The sequence below is a fragment of the Lepus europaeus genome, chromosome 9, assembly GCF_033115175.1.
Source record: "Lepus europaeus isolate LE1 chromosome 9, mLepTim1.pri, whole genome shotgun sequence".
Taxonomy (NCBI): domain Eukaryota; kingdom Metazoa; phylum Chordata; class Mammalia; order Lagomorpha; family Leporidae; genus Lepus; species Lepus europaeus.
Genome location: NC_084835.1, coordinates 59389194 through 59404572, shown reverse-complemented (window position 1 = coordinate 59404572; position 15379 = coordinate 59389194). Strand labels below are relative to the sequence as shown.

At 46.1% G+C, this 15379-nt stretch overlaps 1 protein-coding gene and 1 long non-coding RNA gene across 5 annotated transcripts in view; one reads left to right on the top strand and one right to left on the bottom strand.

Annotated features, from left to right (window-relative positions):
• Positions 1–9724, bottom strand: part of LOC133767141 (uncharacterized) — a 74606-nt gene extending 64882 nt beyond the window's left edge. For 3 of the 4 annotated variants that reach the window (XR_009866815.1, XR_009866814.1, XR_009866813.1), the window contains exon 1: positions 9450–9724. This is a non-coding gene — a long non-coding RNA (uncharacterized LOC133767141). The remainder of the gene's footprint in view (positions 1–9449) is intronic. The other variant, XR_009866816.1, reaches the window with a different exon arrangement.
• A 140-nt stretch (positions 9725–9864) lies between these two features.
• NDUFV2 (NADH:ubiquinone oxidoreductase core subunit V2) overlaps positions 9865–15379 on the top strand; it is a 32025-nt gene continuing 26510 nt past the window's right edge. The window contains exon 1 of the mRNA XM_062201371.1: positions 9865–9984. Within this exon, the coding sequence (XP_062057355.1) occupies positions 9934–9984 (51 nt within the window). The 5' untranslated portion in view covers positions 9865–9933. The remainder of the gene's footprint in view (positions 9985–15379) is intronic.

The following is a 15379-nucleotide window of genomic DNA, read 5'->3' as shown; positions in this document are numbered from 1 at the left end:
CAGACACTGGAACGGAGAGCAGAGTCGGGACTCAAACCCAAGCACTCAGATAAGGAACACAGGTGTACTCAGGGAAAGCTTCGCTACTGCCCCAAACGCCCATCCTAAGGAGATGGGACTGCTATTCAGCAGACACCGACCCACGTCTGCATGCTGGCCAGTGTCTGTCTCCATCGCTCTCTGAGACTTCCCTGGAGTCCAACATTGTGGCTGTCACCCTGCTGCAGGAGATGGTTACTGCCCAGCCGTGTGGGTGCCATGGCACTGAAGCCTGGCTTTGAGCTTTTCCAAGTCCACTGCTTCTCCAGCCCTCCCCTTCACACTGCCAGGAAATCTGATCCTCATCTCGACCTCATCCAGACTCCACGGCTAATCAGACCTTAGGCAGGAAGTATTCGAACCTCTCCACTCATCACCCGGACTGAATGCTGAGACCCTAGCAGGGAATCCAAGATCCAATTCCCTGAAGACCTCTCCAGCCTTGCTTTCTTTCTTCCCCCTCACTCACTAAACCCACACTTTTCTGGCATGCACACACACACAAACACACATACATGCTTACACACATGTTGTTGCTCTCAGGGTTTGCCCACCTGCTTACTACCCCAGTCATCACTCCAGTCATGCTGCCTTCCTGGACCCTCTGCCTGGAATACATCATTTTCAGCAAAAGTGGTTGTCGGATGCAGAAACACAACTTGAGTGACAAAGGATATGACAGGGTTCTTTGATCACTCACACCCTTAGAACACCATCACCTTCTTTCTGTGTTCAAAGCAAATACTGGTTCCAGAGGGAAGGGTGGCCTCTCCAAGGCGTGCTTACACAGCTGGAGAGTGATACACCGACCTCCTTCTCTCCCTTTGTATTTACATCATTCAAATCCCGCTGCAACCCTGTGACAGACAGACCGACATTCCCATTCTACCAAGGAGAAAAACTGAGCTCAGAAAGGCTGAAGAAGCCAGCCAGCGTCATCCTCTTGGAAAGCTGAGAAGCAAGGATTCAAACCACGGATGGTCAGATTCCGAGGCCCATGTGCTTCATCACTGTTTCCACGCCCCTGGTCTTGGACTTGGCCTCCCTCTGCTCCTGTGGCTCAGTGCTTGTGCTGTTTCATGTCCAGTACCAAAGTCGCCCTGAAGACTGGGCCTTGCTTGCTTCCTGCAGTTCACCCTCAGGCATGGGAAGATCCCTCTGCCCCTGACCAAGCGTCCGAGTCCAGCTCCCTGCTGACAATGTTTCCTGTCCCCGCCTGGTTGCCTGGACACCCAAATATAACCTGAACTCGCCTGACACTGTGCTCTCCTGTCTGAACAGTACCAGACTCCAGCAGGCCAGATCTCTGAGCCAGCTGCTTACGTAATCTGAAAGCTCTGCTTACCACGCCCTTCAGCTACTGCCCTGGAGCCTGATTTGCACTCAGCACCAGCACAGGGCTCAGCCTGTTCCACCAGATCCCATTTAACTAAGTCCAGCTCTTTCTGGAGTGCTAGAGCAAGACAGCTCCAGGAGCAGTAAATCAACAAAGCTAGGGCCTAAGCCTTCTGCCTGCGTCTCTTTGTTCATCAGCATCTTCAGTCGGGCATCCCCAGGAGCCACTTTTGAAAGCAGGGTTTGAGTCCAGGTAGTTTACTTTGGGGGTGAAGTGTTATTGAAGGGTTATTCCTGTGAGTACACAGGGCTCAGGGCCCCTAGATGACAGCATAGAACACACTCAGAGTCATCGCATGCAAGGAAGATAAGGAGGGGTTTTCCCTCCCATTCCCATGGTCAGTGCTGGAGGATGCACTTGGGTAGAAAGTGGGTGTTGCAGTGGGTTGCCCTGGCCTGTGCTGTGACAGCGAGGGCCTGGAAGTGATAGAGCATCGGCTGTATTTGCTACAACCCGCATCAAAACTGCTATCTTCATGACTCTGGAAAGCTCCCAGAGAGAGGATACAATATCACAATGCCAGCCTCAAAATGGGCATCTTAACTGTTGTCTTAACCACTAGGCTAACTGCTCATCCCATATTTATTTTTTCAATAATAGGCTTCAAAGTGCTAATCTAAGAGAACCCACAACATGGACAAATAGAAACTATCCAGTAAAACCCGCATTTATATGACATTCAGAATGAGTGCCTAGGGGCCAGCACTGTGGCATAGGTTAAGCCTCTGCCTGCAATACCAGCGCCACACATAGGCGCTGGTTCAGGTCCTAGCTGCTGTACTTCTGATCTAACTCCCTGCTAATCTGACTGGAAAGACAGCAGAAGATGGCCCAAGTGCTTGGGCCTATTCAACCCATGTGGGAGACCCAGAAGTAGCTTTTCTGGCTCCTGGCTTTTGCCTGGCCCAGACCTGGCCATTGTGACCATTGTGACCATTTGGGGAATGAACCGGCAGATGGAAGATCTCTGTCTTTCTCCGTTATTCTACTTTTCAAATAAATAAATAAATCTTTTTTAAAAAAGACAAGAATGAATGCCTACAGTCTAGTCAGTGGGTAAGTTGAATATAGAATCTAGGTTTATCTAGAGAGGTTGACGAGAAAGGATTTAGGCTGCAGGTACCCTGTGGAGCAGCACCCCACAGAGATTTGGAGTTGGGGGTTCAGCAGAAGAGTGAATCCTTGGAAAATCTGTGCACAGTCTTCCATACATGAGAACAACTACATATTTTTGTAAGCCCGGGTCTGCAGTAGGTTTTAATGCATCCACTCTCCTATCATTTTCCTCAGATGAAATGCTGGTTAGAAAAGGAAGTCCATTGATTAAGAGAAATTAATCCTTGGGATTAGGACTGATATCCTATTCTCTCAGTCTCTCCCTCTCCTTCTCTCTCTCTACTCCACCCTCCCTCTTTCTTTCCCCCGTCTCTTTATTTTTTGCTCCTTCTCTTGTTCTTTTCCTTTCCATCTTCCCTTCAATAAACATGTCTTGTTTCATTGAGAAATGCCATAAAAGTGTCAAAACTCTTCTTGAGCTGTTTCCTTCTGTTTTAGCCAAATCAATATTTACAAAGACAGCCTACTTGCAAAACCAGATTCAGCTTCAGTTGGAGTATTTTCAATGGGTATCTTCATATGGCTTCTTGTGACTTTTCTCATCATGACAGTTGTTGAAGATTGAGGCTTTTGGTTAAACTTCAGATTTCTCTAATCACTTTACGTGTTTATGAAGTGATACTAATCCTCCCACTTTCCATTCTCTTGCATCATACGGTGTGGGCCTGCCTGATTACACAAAGTCAAACTGACCTGCTGAGCCTATCTTAGGAGCCAGCCTTTTGTGTGGGTTCCTGAGAAAGGAAGATGCATTTGTCTATCATCCTACGTCTCAAGGAAGAGTAATTTCCTGATTCTATCCACATAAGAGATTTATGGAAAGTCACGAACATTATTGGCCAACTCAGCCCTTTCATTCCATTTTGGGTGAGTCAAACCACACATCTTTGTACTGGCATTCCTTACTCGTTGATGGATGAGTAAGAATCATACTTCGTAAGTACGGCAGGGGGTTCCCAAGATCTGCACATTCTACAAAACAAATCCCTTAAGTAAATAATGGAAAATGATCGTTTATTTTAAGCCCCTTGAAAAGTTGAAAAAATGATGCAAAAGGAAAGGGCTCATCTGTTCTTAGTCAATTTTTGACCTTTGACTATATAAACACAAGAAGCACACGAGCAAGAGTGAGGAACAGGCTCTGCTTCTCTGCTCTCCAGATGAACAAGAGCAGTCGTTCCACTGAGGTTTAGAGCAATACTGGAGCACCATTCCACACAACACTGCAGACAATCACTTATTCATGAGGAAGACAGTTGTTTAACTTCTTCATAACCTTGGTAACTTTTCTTTTAATCTGTAAGTTAAGGAGATTGGACCAGATATGTTCTAGTCTTTCCTGCTCTCAAATGCTGATACCAGGGCCCATCAAATCGGACTATTTCAGAATCCATACAACAGTTCCTGTCTTTCCAAGGCCCTGACACAGTATCTCCTTCTCTGGCTTGAGGAGTCTATCATATGAGTCATCTTGACATTAACAAGCAACCATGTCATCTTGACACTAACATACAGTATGCAAGTCCCTCTGCCAAAAGCATTTTGCTCCTGGGAAGGACAGTGAAGGCCCCAGCATGAACAAATACCTCTGTTAGTATGCACTGAAATGAGGTGTTAGGGAGCTGGCCCAGAGGAAGGCGGAAAATGTCTCCTCTAACCTAACCTTTTTTTCCTTTAATTGGCAGAATCCATTTAGGAGGTTATTATTTGCCACCTTGTCTTTCCAGCTGCTCTTAAACAATGCTTATCTTTCATTTTAAAAAAGACTTATTTCATTTATTTATTTAGTTGAAGGTCAGAGTAACAGAGAGAGAGGGAGAGACAGAGAGAGAGAGAGAGAATCTTCCATCTGCTGATTCATTCTCCAGATGGCTGTAACAGCCAGGGCTGGGCCAGGCTGAAGCCAGGAGCCAGGACCTTCAGCTGGGTCTCCCACCATGGGTGGGTCTTTTTTTTTTTTTTTTGACAGGCAGAGTGGTCAGTGAGAGAGAGAGACAGAGAGGAAGGTCTGCCTTTTCCGTTGGTTTACCCCATAATGGCCACTGCAGCTGTTGCGCTGCGGCTGGCGCACCGGGCTGATCCGAAGCCAGGAACCATGTGCCTCTCCTGGTCTCCCATGTGGGTGCAGGGCCCAAGCACTTGGGCCATCCTCCACTGCACTCCCAGGCCACAGCAGAGAGCTGGACAGGAAGAGGAGCCACCAGGATAGAATCCAGCGCCCCGACCGGGACTAGAACTAGGTGTGCCGGCGCCTCAGGCGGAGGATTAGCCTATTGAGCCAAGGCCTCAGGGTCATCTTACACTGCCTTCCCAAGAACATTAGCAGGAAGCTGAATTTGAAGCAGTGCAGCTGTGTCTTGAACCAGTGCTCTGATGTGGGATGCTGGCATTGCAATGGTGGCTTAACCTGCTGTGCCACAACACCAGCCCCTATCTTTCACTTCTTTCAGGTAAAAACGCTCAAGAAACCTACTTCTAAGAATCTCTATTTATGACAAATTCACATGTACCTTTCAAGCATCAATCGAAGTGTCCCACACCCTGACTCTCCAAGAAGACTTAGGCACGCCTTCCTCACAGTGCCCACTCACATTGCTCAGACACTCTATTATAATCTTATCCTGCTAGGGCATGTGAGGTTTTCCCAGAAAGGGCTATGATCTTTTGCCTATGCAACTTCAGTGCCCTAGTTCCTGCGTGCACTGCATGGAGTCTTGAAAATATCCATGTACAGGAGATGACTGAAAGTGTTTTCTGACCAATTTCAACCTGCTCTAAAGACTCTTCTATTAGACCACGTAGGCTAGATTTGGGACCAGCACTGTGGCATATTGGGCTGTGTATCCACCTGTGGCTCCAGCATCCCATAGAGGTGCCAGTTTGAGTCCCGGCTATTCCACTTCTGATCCAGCTCTCTGCTATGGCCTGGGAACACAGAAGAAGATGACCCAAGTGCTTGGGCCCCTGCACCCATGTGGGAGACCTAGAAGCTCCTGGCTCCTGGCTTTGGCTAGGCCTAGTTCCAGCTGTTGCAGCCATTTTGGGAGTGAACTTCTTAAATTAGGAAACAGTTTTTAAGAAGTATTCTTTCAGTGGGCCGGCGCTGTGGCTCACTTGGCTAATCCTCTGCCTGCAGCGCCGTCATCCCATATGGGCGCCGGATTCTGTCCCGGTCGTTCCTCTTCCAGTCCAGCTCTCTGATGTGGCCCGGGAGGGCAGTGGAGGATGGCCCAAGTACTTGGGTCCCTGTACCCGCATGGGAGACTGGGAGGAAGCACCAGGCTCCTGGCTTCGGATCGGCGCAGCGCCAGCCGTGGCGGCCATTTGGAGTGTGAAACAATGGAAGAAGACCTTTCTCTCTGTCTCTCCCTCTCTCTGTCTATATATAACTCTACCTCTCAAATAGACAAACACTTAAAAAAAAAATCTATTCTTGAGGTCTGTATTGTTAAGTTACTGCTGTTTGATTTTCATTTCCCTTTTGGTCCCACACATCCACATATCCAAGATTAACTTGGCAAGAATTTGGAAGTATCATGAACTACTTCACTAACCTCATATCACTTCCCACCTTGGCATAAAACAGGTCTAGCACTTTGGTTTAGTGTGTGACTGAATCATTGTATTTGCATTTTCAAATTTCTTGTTAAAAATACTATTTTCTCTCTCATTCAGCAATAAGCTTATCCTGTTTTCCCCTTCCACTGATTTTTACTGATATTATTGTTGTTTGTTTGTTGTTGGTTTTGTAAGGCAGAAAAAGAAAGAGAGAGAGTGAATTCCCACCTGCTGGTTCACTCCCTAAATATCTGCAACAAACAGTTGAGGCTGGACCAGGCCAACGCCAGGCGCCAGGAACTTAATTCAGTTCTCCCACGTGGGTGGCAGGAACCCAGTCACTTGAACCATCACTCCTGCCTCCCAGGGTACACATGAGCAGGAAGGTGGAACTGGAAGCAGAGCTGGGATTTGAACCTAGGCACTGCGTGTGATTGGGGGGGTGCAGATATCCTAAGCAGAGCTTAACAGTTGCATCAAATGCCCAACCCATCCTTCTACTGAGTTTTGACTTCACAACTGGCTCTGAGTTCTTCCTCCTGCAAAGCAGGACTGGGCATGCAACTCACATAACTTACTAGAAACCCCAGCAAGATGGGCAGGTCAACTGCGTTATGTGTGGGCATGCTGAAAAGCAGAGTACACAATCTGCCAGTGGTTGCTTCAGTAGGTACAATATGACTTAGGAGATAATTACAGTTTAGAATCCTGACTAAAGTATTCCATGGATGGAACAGGCCACCTTGTCAGACACTAGGAAGAAGTGAAGCTTTTTCGTACCCTCCCTGCATACTTGAGGCCATGTTAATCATCTTCCATCGTCGGAATGATTTAATACTCTAAGTATACTTTCAGAAGCTGAGGACTGAAGCTTCACAGAATCCACTAAGCGATGAGGTCAGAATTCAAACACAAGTCTGTCTGTTTACGAAGCTCATGGTGCTCATTACACAATGTCCTCAAACAATGCATACGTGGTGGTTTAAATGGAGAAGAAATCGTAAGAACAAGAGAGCCAAAGACTCCACATTTGGACATCTTCTAGACTTCATTCTAGCTCCCAGTAACCCACATCTGCTTTATTTGAAGGGCTGACCACTACAGTTAGGGCCATTTTCCCTGGGTGTATGGTAGTAGCACTACTTTAGTAGAGTGGAACATACCTAACCAGGCAGTCATCATGTTTGCTGCTGGTATGTAGCAAGCTGGTTGCAATCACACCATGGCATTGGGTCACTAACTCCTGATACCACTGTTGTCCATGTTGGTCTGTGCCCAGGAACAATGGTTGGACAACTGGGAGGAAGAGCAGCCCCACTCTCTAGGAAGAACAACTGATGAAAGCTAACACTGAGCACTTACTCTGCACTAGGCACTGTTTTTTTGTTTTTTGTTTTTTTTAAGTAAGCACTTTTTTTTTTTTTTTTAAATTTGAGACCGCAGGTTCACTCCCCAAATGCCTGCAACTGCCAGAGCTGGGCCAAGCCACAGCTGGGAACTCAATCCAGGTCTCCCATATGGGTGGCAGGGACCCAACTGCTAGAGCCATCCCATATTGTTTCCCCCAGGGTCTGCCTTAATAGGAAGCTGGAATCTGGGAACATGGCTGGGACTTGAACCCTCTTAAATGCTAGGCCAAACACCTACCCTCTGCACTAGGTACTTTTTTAAAGAACTTAAAGGTGTTAACTCATTACATTCTCCAAGAACCATGACATGTATGCAATGAGACAAAGAGGTCTACTGGGAGGGGGCATAGTACTGTGGCATAGCGGGTAAAGCTGTCGCCTGCAGTGCCGGCATCCCATGTGGGCACCGATTCAAGTCCCGGCTGCTCCATCTCCAGCTCTCTGCTGTGGCCTGGGAAAGCAGTAGAAGATGGCCCAAGCACTTGGGCCCGTGCACCCACGTGGGAGATCCAGAAGAAGCTCCTGGCTTCGGATTGGTGCAGCTCCAGCTCTTGTGGGCAACTGGGGAGTGAACCAGTGGATGGAAGACCTTTCTCTCTCTCTCTCTGCCTCTCCTTCTCTCTCTGTGTAACTCTTTCAAATAAATAAATAAATCTTTAAAAAAAAAAAAAAAGGTCTACAGGAGGAACACTTGTAAATCTTGGGAGCTGAGAATTCTATCTGTCCTCTGTTTAAGACAGTTGGAATTGCTACAGCCATCCTGTGATCCTTACAGGAGTTACAGCTGAGTAGGTGGAGTAGAAAGATGGGAGGCATTTAAGATTTTGAGGACATAACCTTAGAACTGCTCTACCTCTGGAGTTCTCTTCATGTGAGATAATGAATCCAATAGTGCTTAATCTAGTTAGGTCTCTTGTTTCTTGTAGTGCAAAACTAACTGTAATTCCAATCAGAGGCACACAACCCTTTTAGATAAGCAGGCACAATATGCAAAATTTTCATTCAGTTAAAAATTTTTTCTTCATTCAGTCAACACATATTTATTGACTATCTTCCATATGCCCAGTATAGTGCAAGTTGCTGAAACAAAGAAGATAGGAGCAGCAGGTTTTTGCAGCCAGGGAGTTTATTACTTAGTGGAGTAACAAAAGTTGAGGCAAGTGCATTTTGGTTTCTTATGGGCTAATGTGGACTGGGAGGTCAGAGTAGGTCCTAATAAAATCCAGCAAAGACATGCATACCAGATTCAAATGATCCATGCCAAATCAGTCAGTCTCATCCATTTTTAAGCTTGTTTGAATTTCTGAGATGTTTTGGTTTTAGTTAAGACTATATGAGCAATTATGTGTATAACATGGATCACAGTGTTGAGTGTATATATATATATATATATGGCTTTATAATAAAATAATTTAAATTGACATTGAGGGACAGAATATCTTTCTCTTTTAAAATCCCTGTGTTGCTGTGAAAATTCCAGAAACTATTCACAAATTTATTATAGCAAAGAAAACGAGCAAATGGAAGGGGGTGGGTTCAGGACGTGAAGGCAGTGAAGGGCAAATTAGAGGCAGAAGGTGTCTTGCAGACTCTCCACAGCAGGAAACGGGGCTGCGCATGCTATAGCCCTTACTGAGTAAACACTTGGCTGGAATTTCCAGAAGTGACCAAACAAACATCAAGAAGGAAGTGTGGCTTTTTTTTTTTTTTAAGTTTTATTACGGAAAATTTCTGATACATAGAAAACAACCGAGACTAGGAACAGGATCTACCAGTCATCATTCAAGGCTAACCTTGCTCCATTTTTACCTTCTACTCCCCAAATTTGCTGAAGCAAATTCCAGACATAATATTTGACTCCTAAAAATGCCGATATACATCTCTAAAGCAAAGGAACTGGAACCACCAAGGCATCTGGTGCCTAAGCCTACCTCGTCGGGGAGCGTCACTCTGTGTCTTGACTTCCGTAATTTGTACAATGAGATTTATACGTGGGTTGTAACGTTATTATTTTTCTTAAGTAACTGCAACGCAAGAAACGGTGGTTAACCCTCACGAGGTTCTCCAAGAGGGAAGCTCACCACATAAATCCAGGCCAATGCTTCATTTCCCAAGAGCCCCGGGAGCCACTCGCGAACGCTTCCTTTCAAGGCCGGGACCCCAGCCACCGCGGGCGGAACGCCGCCATGTAGGGTCCGGGTCGGTCTTCGTCCCGCCCCGCCCCCGGACGTCTCCGCCCACTGGGCCCCAGCAGCCTCCGCGCGCCCTCGCGCGCTCCCGTCGGCCGCCGCCCTTGGCGTAGGGAGAGGTGTAGTACACGCTCCTGGCGCTCGGGGACGCGCACGCCGTGCGTCCAGGACACGCTCGGGATTCTGGCCTTGCGCGGCCAGGGAAAGCCGAACGGTTTGGCCCGCCATGTTCTCCGCAGCGCTCCGGGCCCGGGCGGCTGGCTTCACCGCCCAGTGGGTAAGGAGGCTTGGGACGAGCCCGGGCACTGCAGCCTCCCTTCTCCCGCTCTCCGTGCCTCCCTTGGTTTTGGGCAGAGGAGAACCCTGGGCGCTGGAGGGGCCAGGAGGCGGAGGCAAGGACACTGCGGCCTTCGCCCTCTGCTCAGGGAGGCCGCTGCAGCTCCACGGCGAGTGAGGCGCCCCGAGGGAGGGTCGGCCCCTGTGGCTGCGGCGGGTGCGTGGCCTCCCCCACCAGACAGGGATGTGTATGCCTAATTTGGTCACGGAGGATAGGAAGGAGGGGCCGCTCGGTGACCTCTTTTCTTTTTCTTTTTCTTTCTTTCTTTCTTTTTTTTTTTTTGAGATTGCGCTCTAGCGCGGAACTTAAGGTTCCCCTGCGTCGTTCAGATGTGTCCTTGAGACCTTCGCCTCCGAAGGAGGCGGCACCTTGCATGTCAGGCCAGGTGACTGCATTGCTGGGAGGCAGCAGCGCCCTGGAGAAAACTCTGGCTTGCTTGGTGAAAGCCTCCTGAGTTTCCTTAGATCGAAAGTAAATGAAGGCATTGCTTCGTTTACTGCAGTTGGGTTTTGCATATGGGAGATGCTCCAGGAACAGTCCCATAGTATGAAGGAACAGCATCACAACTGAAGAATCGCAGGATTTTTACGGTCTTGAAATCCAAGTACATCTCCTTGTAGAAAAGGACTCGCAGACAGGTTGAAGCATGCATTCGCGTTAGCTTAAAAAATGCAGACTCCAGAAGCGGCACTTACTGGAGAGGAAGAGGCCTTGGGTTGGTTGGTGTGTTTCTAGCAGTAAGATAGTGAGATTGAGTCAGCCCTCAGTGAAAGGGAGATAGTGTGCCTTAGAACGGAGTCTGGATGGAGCGTCTCGGCCTTTTGTAGCTCTGCGACCTTGAGCTGCTGGTCTCCCTCAGTTGTAGAAAGGGAATAAATATTCCGCTTGCAGCGTTTGGACTCTGAGTAAACATTTGAGGTCCTACTGTGGGTTATGCGCTGCTGGGCTCCAGGTAGTAGTGTGGCTAGTGATAATCAGAGGTCACATTCGGTGAGCATTTTCTGTGCCGAGCCCGTCCTTGCTTATCTGTGTTCTGCATCTTATTTTTGAGGTTGGTACTGTGTTTTCCCTCATATTACAGTTAAACAATCCCTGTTCTTGTGGAATTGATAGTCTCTTGAAAGAGGGACTTTAAGATACATATGATAACAGTATAAAAGTACAGTGTTAGAGATCCGAATAGGGCCATCCAGTTTGGATTGAAGATGGGATTTTGTCCCTGGAGGTAGTTCTATGGTTGGGGATGGCAGCAGAGATACTCGAGGTAGAATACAACATAAAAAGGCTGTCAGTGATGGCCAGAAAAAGATTGGTGTGTGAGAAGCCAACCCTGCTTTTGGAACTTCAGTGTGTTCCCGGATGAAATAAGAGCAGGGTGGGGACCAGATTTTGAAGCTCCTCGTGTGTCCTGCTAAAAAATTTGTCTTTATCTTAGAGGTAGTGAGGAGTCTGAAACGCTTTAGAGGAGTAGAGGGATATGGTCACATTTCTGTTCTGGGCAGATCATTGAGAGCCACTGGGCTGGGGCTGGGTTTGGTTGCAAGCAGAGCAGGGGCCGCTGAGTAGAGGCTCTTGCAGGACCTTGTCAGGTTCTAAGTGAGGTGAGACTCAGACTTGTCTCCTAGTAGAGGAGATGCAAATACGTCTACATAGAGATTTGTTTTTGTTTTATCTTTGAAGCAGAGAGGTTAGAGATAAAAACTGAAAAAAAGTCGATAATGAGAACAAGTTTAGGTAGTAGAGGAAAATTTTAATCAAGTTTCACGTTTCTCAGCTTTGTTTTCAAAGAGTACGTTGTGTATAGTCTATGCCCACTATGTGAGTTGTTTAATTTTTGTATTATGCAAGTAGTGCATTGCGGGAAAAACAACAGAACAGCAAGTACGTTAAGCTCAAAAAACGTAGAGAGTACCATTGTTAATGTTTTGGTGACCACAGTGAACAGATCTTAGAGATTTCCTTTTTTTTCCATTTTTACAAATATTGCAAGGTACTATTCATAGTGTTTTGTAGTCCTTTTTCCATAATATGTTTTGAGCAGCTGTCTTATCAGTAAACACTACTTGTGTGCTCTTGTTTTAATCCTGCATAGCATCCCACAGGTTGTGGATGTAAGAATAGACGGGAGAAGTACAAGGTCTAACCAGGAAAGTTGTCTTTCCTAGCAGAGAAACCTTTGAAAAACCTTGGCATTTTTCAAAGAAATTGTCCATTCTGTTATGATTTCTGCTTTTTTGGCCACTTGCCAGTCTTCAGCCATAGGCTTAAAAAGATTCTCAGAACTTAGTACTAGTTGTGTGACCTTGAGCTGTATTTCTTAATGTCTCTGAGCCTAATTTTTCTTTTCTGTAAAATAGGATAACCTCATTGGACAATGGTAAGAACTGACTAAATATTACTCATTATGGAGGGCCAGATACTCAGAGTAGGCTTATTTCGTTCAGTAATTGCCCATGGTTTTCTGTTAATATTGATTAGATTTTACATCTCATCACTGCCTCATACCCCAGCTACTACTACTTGGTAGCTGAGAAAGTTACAGCGTTTTCCAGTATTGTGTATTTTTTTTCACTCATTGGAAATGTTTTCCTTTTTGACCTTAGGATGGTTATTTAGTTTCATTGAAATTACTGCTTGTGTTTTTTTTCTCGGAAATGGGTTATTCTTTCCCTTTATTTATGTTGAATAATTTTGGGTTGTATCTTTGACCTTGTGAACAAGATGTTGTAGAGTCTCCAGATTGTGTTTTATTCTTCCAAAGAGTGTGTGGTGGTGTTGTTGCTACCTGTCTCCCTTTTGTTGGGCAGTAGATGTATAATGGTTTGGTTCTTTTAGCTGGGCTGCTTAAACTTTGTTGCACATCTGTGCATGGTTCAGGGATCCTCCAGAGATTTGGGTAGAGTTTATGTACAGAATGTGGGGCTTCTCCCTTCTGACTTCTTTTCTGAGATTTCCCATTAGTCCATGCCTGTGGTTGTCCCAAACTCTCCAGCCATTAAGGGCTGTTTGTTTTCTTATTTGCTTTTACTTTTTAAAGATTTATTTATTTGAAAGGCAGAGTTACAGAGAGAGGGGAGGCAGAAATCTGCCATCCGCTGCTTCACTCCTCAAAGGGCCTCAGTGTTTGAGTCCTGGCCAGGCTGAAGCCAGGAGCCCAGAACTCCATCTGGGTCTCCCAGGTGCATGGCAGGGGCTCAAGCACTTGGGCCATCCTCTGCTTCCTTTCCAGAAACACAAGCAGAGAGCTGAATCAGAAGTGGAGCAGCTGGGACTCAAACTGGTGCCCATATGAGATGCTGGCAGTGCAGGTGGCGGCCTAATACTGTTTGGTTTCTCTTGAGGTTTTTAGCTGCCTAACATGGGAAAGACTGGGGGCTGCCTTCAGGTATAAAACAAAAACAGACCTCACTGGCTGCTTCCAAGTATAGACTCCTTGGACCTGTTCTGGTTGTTTCTAGTTTCTTCAAAAAGTTTTTGTTCTTTTGAAGATGTTTTGTCCAGAGTTTGTAGTCATTGGTTAGTGTATTTGGCCTGATAGTACTTAATTCAGCCTAATAGAGGTATGCTACCTTCTGTGGCAGCATTTTTCTTTCCATTTTAAAAGTCATCGTAATTCTGTTTGTTTTACTAGTTGGGCCCCTGTTAGAACCCACATCTTGGAGAATGTAGACTGCCATAGACTTAGCTAGGTGGTAGTCTAGGTCACAGCTGCCCAGGGCTGATGTGATGTCATTGCTAGAGCATATTATTGAGATGTACTTGCTGTGGGGCTGGTGAGCTGGGGTGTGTATTCTCCATTCCACTTAGAACAGTTACTAATAAAGTTTGCATTTCTGTGGATTTCTTTCCAGTTTTTAAGTTTTGCAAAATGAATTCTTTTCTTCATTACACTTAATGTGTAATGTCGTCTGAGATGCTGGCATCCCACGTTTCAAACCCTGGCTGCTCCACTTCCAATCCAGCATCCTGCTAATGTGCCTGGGAAGGCAGCAGAAAATGTTCCAAGTACTTAGATCCCTGCCACTCGTGGGAGAACAGGTGGTTACGCAGGGCTCCTGACTTTGGCCTGACCAAGACCTAGTTGTGGCCATTTGGAAGTGAACCAGCAGATGGAAGATCTGTTTCTCTGTCTCTTGCTGTCTGTCATGCTTTCTTTTAATAAATAAAATAAATCTTTAAAAGAAAGAAAACGCATTGAATACACCTAACCTGCTTAGCGTAGTATACTGTATAGCATGTAGGTGTTTTCCCCTCCTGATAGCAAGACTGGAGTTGCCCTAGTTACTGTTGCATAGCATCACCAAGATTAGACCTCATATCAGTAAAAGATTCAAATTCCAAATCTGAAGCACTGTTTCTACTGAGTGTCACTTCACACCATGGTTAAGTTGAACCATCGGGGGCTGTCTGTATTTCCTGCTGTTCCTGAACAGATTACCACAAACTTGGTGACATTAAGTAAGATTTTTTTTTTTTTTAAGATTTATTCATTTATATGAAAGAGAGGTGTCTTCCATCTGCTGATATACTCCCCAGGTGGCTGCAACAGCCAGGTGTAGGCCAGGACAACGCCAAGAACTCTATCCCCGTCTCCTGTATGGGTGGCAGGGGCCTCAGGCCATATTCTGTTGCTTCCCAGACACAGCAGCAGGAAGCTGGGGCAGAAGCATACAAGCAGGAAGTTGAACTGGCACTCTGATATGGATGTGAGTACAGAGAGACTGGAAGGCAGGGGACCAACTTGGAGTTTATTGCAGTAATCTAGGAAAGATGAGAAAAGTTTGAACTAGAAGAATAGGAAAAATGGAGTAGCAGGAACAACAGAATTTAAAAATTGTCTAGATGAAATCATAGATCTTAATGACTGACTAAATTGATAAGTAAGAGAGAAAACAGGGCTCTGAGATGTTTTTCTTGACCATGGCTTACCATGGGAACCTTTTTTCTGCCAAGAGCCATTGGATAGTTACAACATCATTCATGGGTCATTCAGAAGCACCACCTTGTAAACTAGCCTGCTATAAATTTATTGAATTTCTTTCTTTTTTTTTTTTTTTTAAGATTTTATTTATTTACTAGAGAGGTAGTGTTGGGGTGGGGGGAGAGACAGAAAGGTCTTCCATCCGCTGCTGGTTCACTCCCCTAATGGCCGCGAAGGACAGAGCTGTGCTGATCTGAAAACAGAAGCTGCTTGGGTCTCCCATGTGGTTGCAGGGGCCCAAGCATTTGGGCCATCCTCCACTGCTTTCCTAGGCCATAGCAGAGAGCTGGATCAGAAGAGGAGCAGCCGGGATACAAACCCACAGTGCTGGCCTCTGATTTATTGAATTTCTTT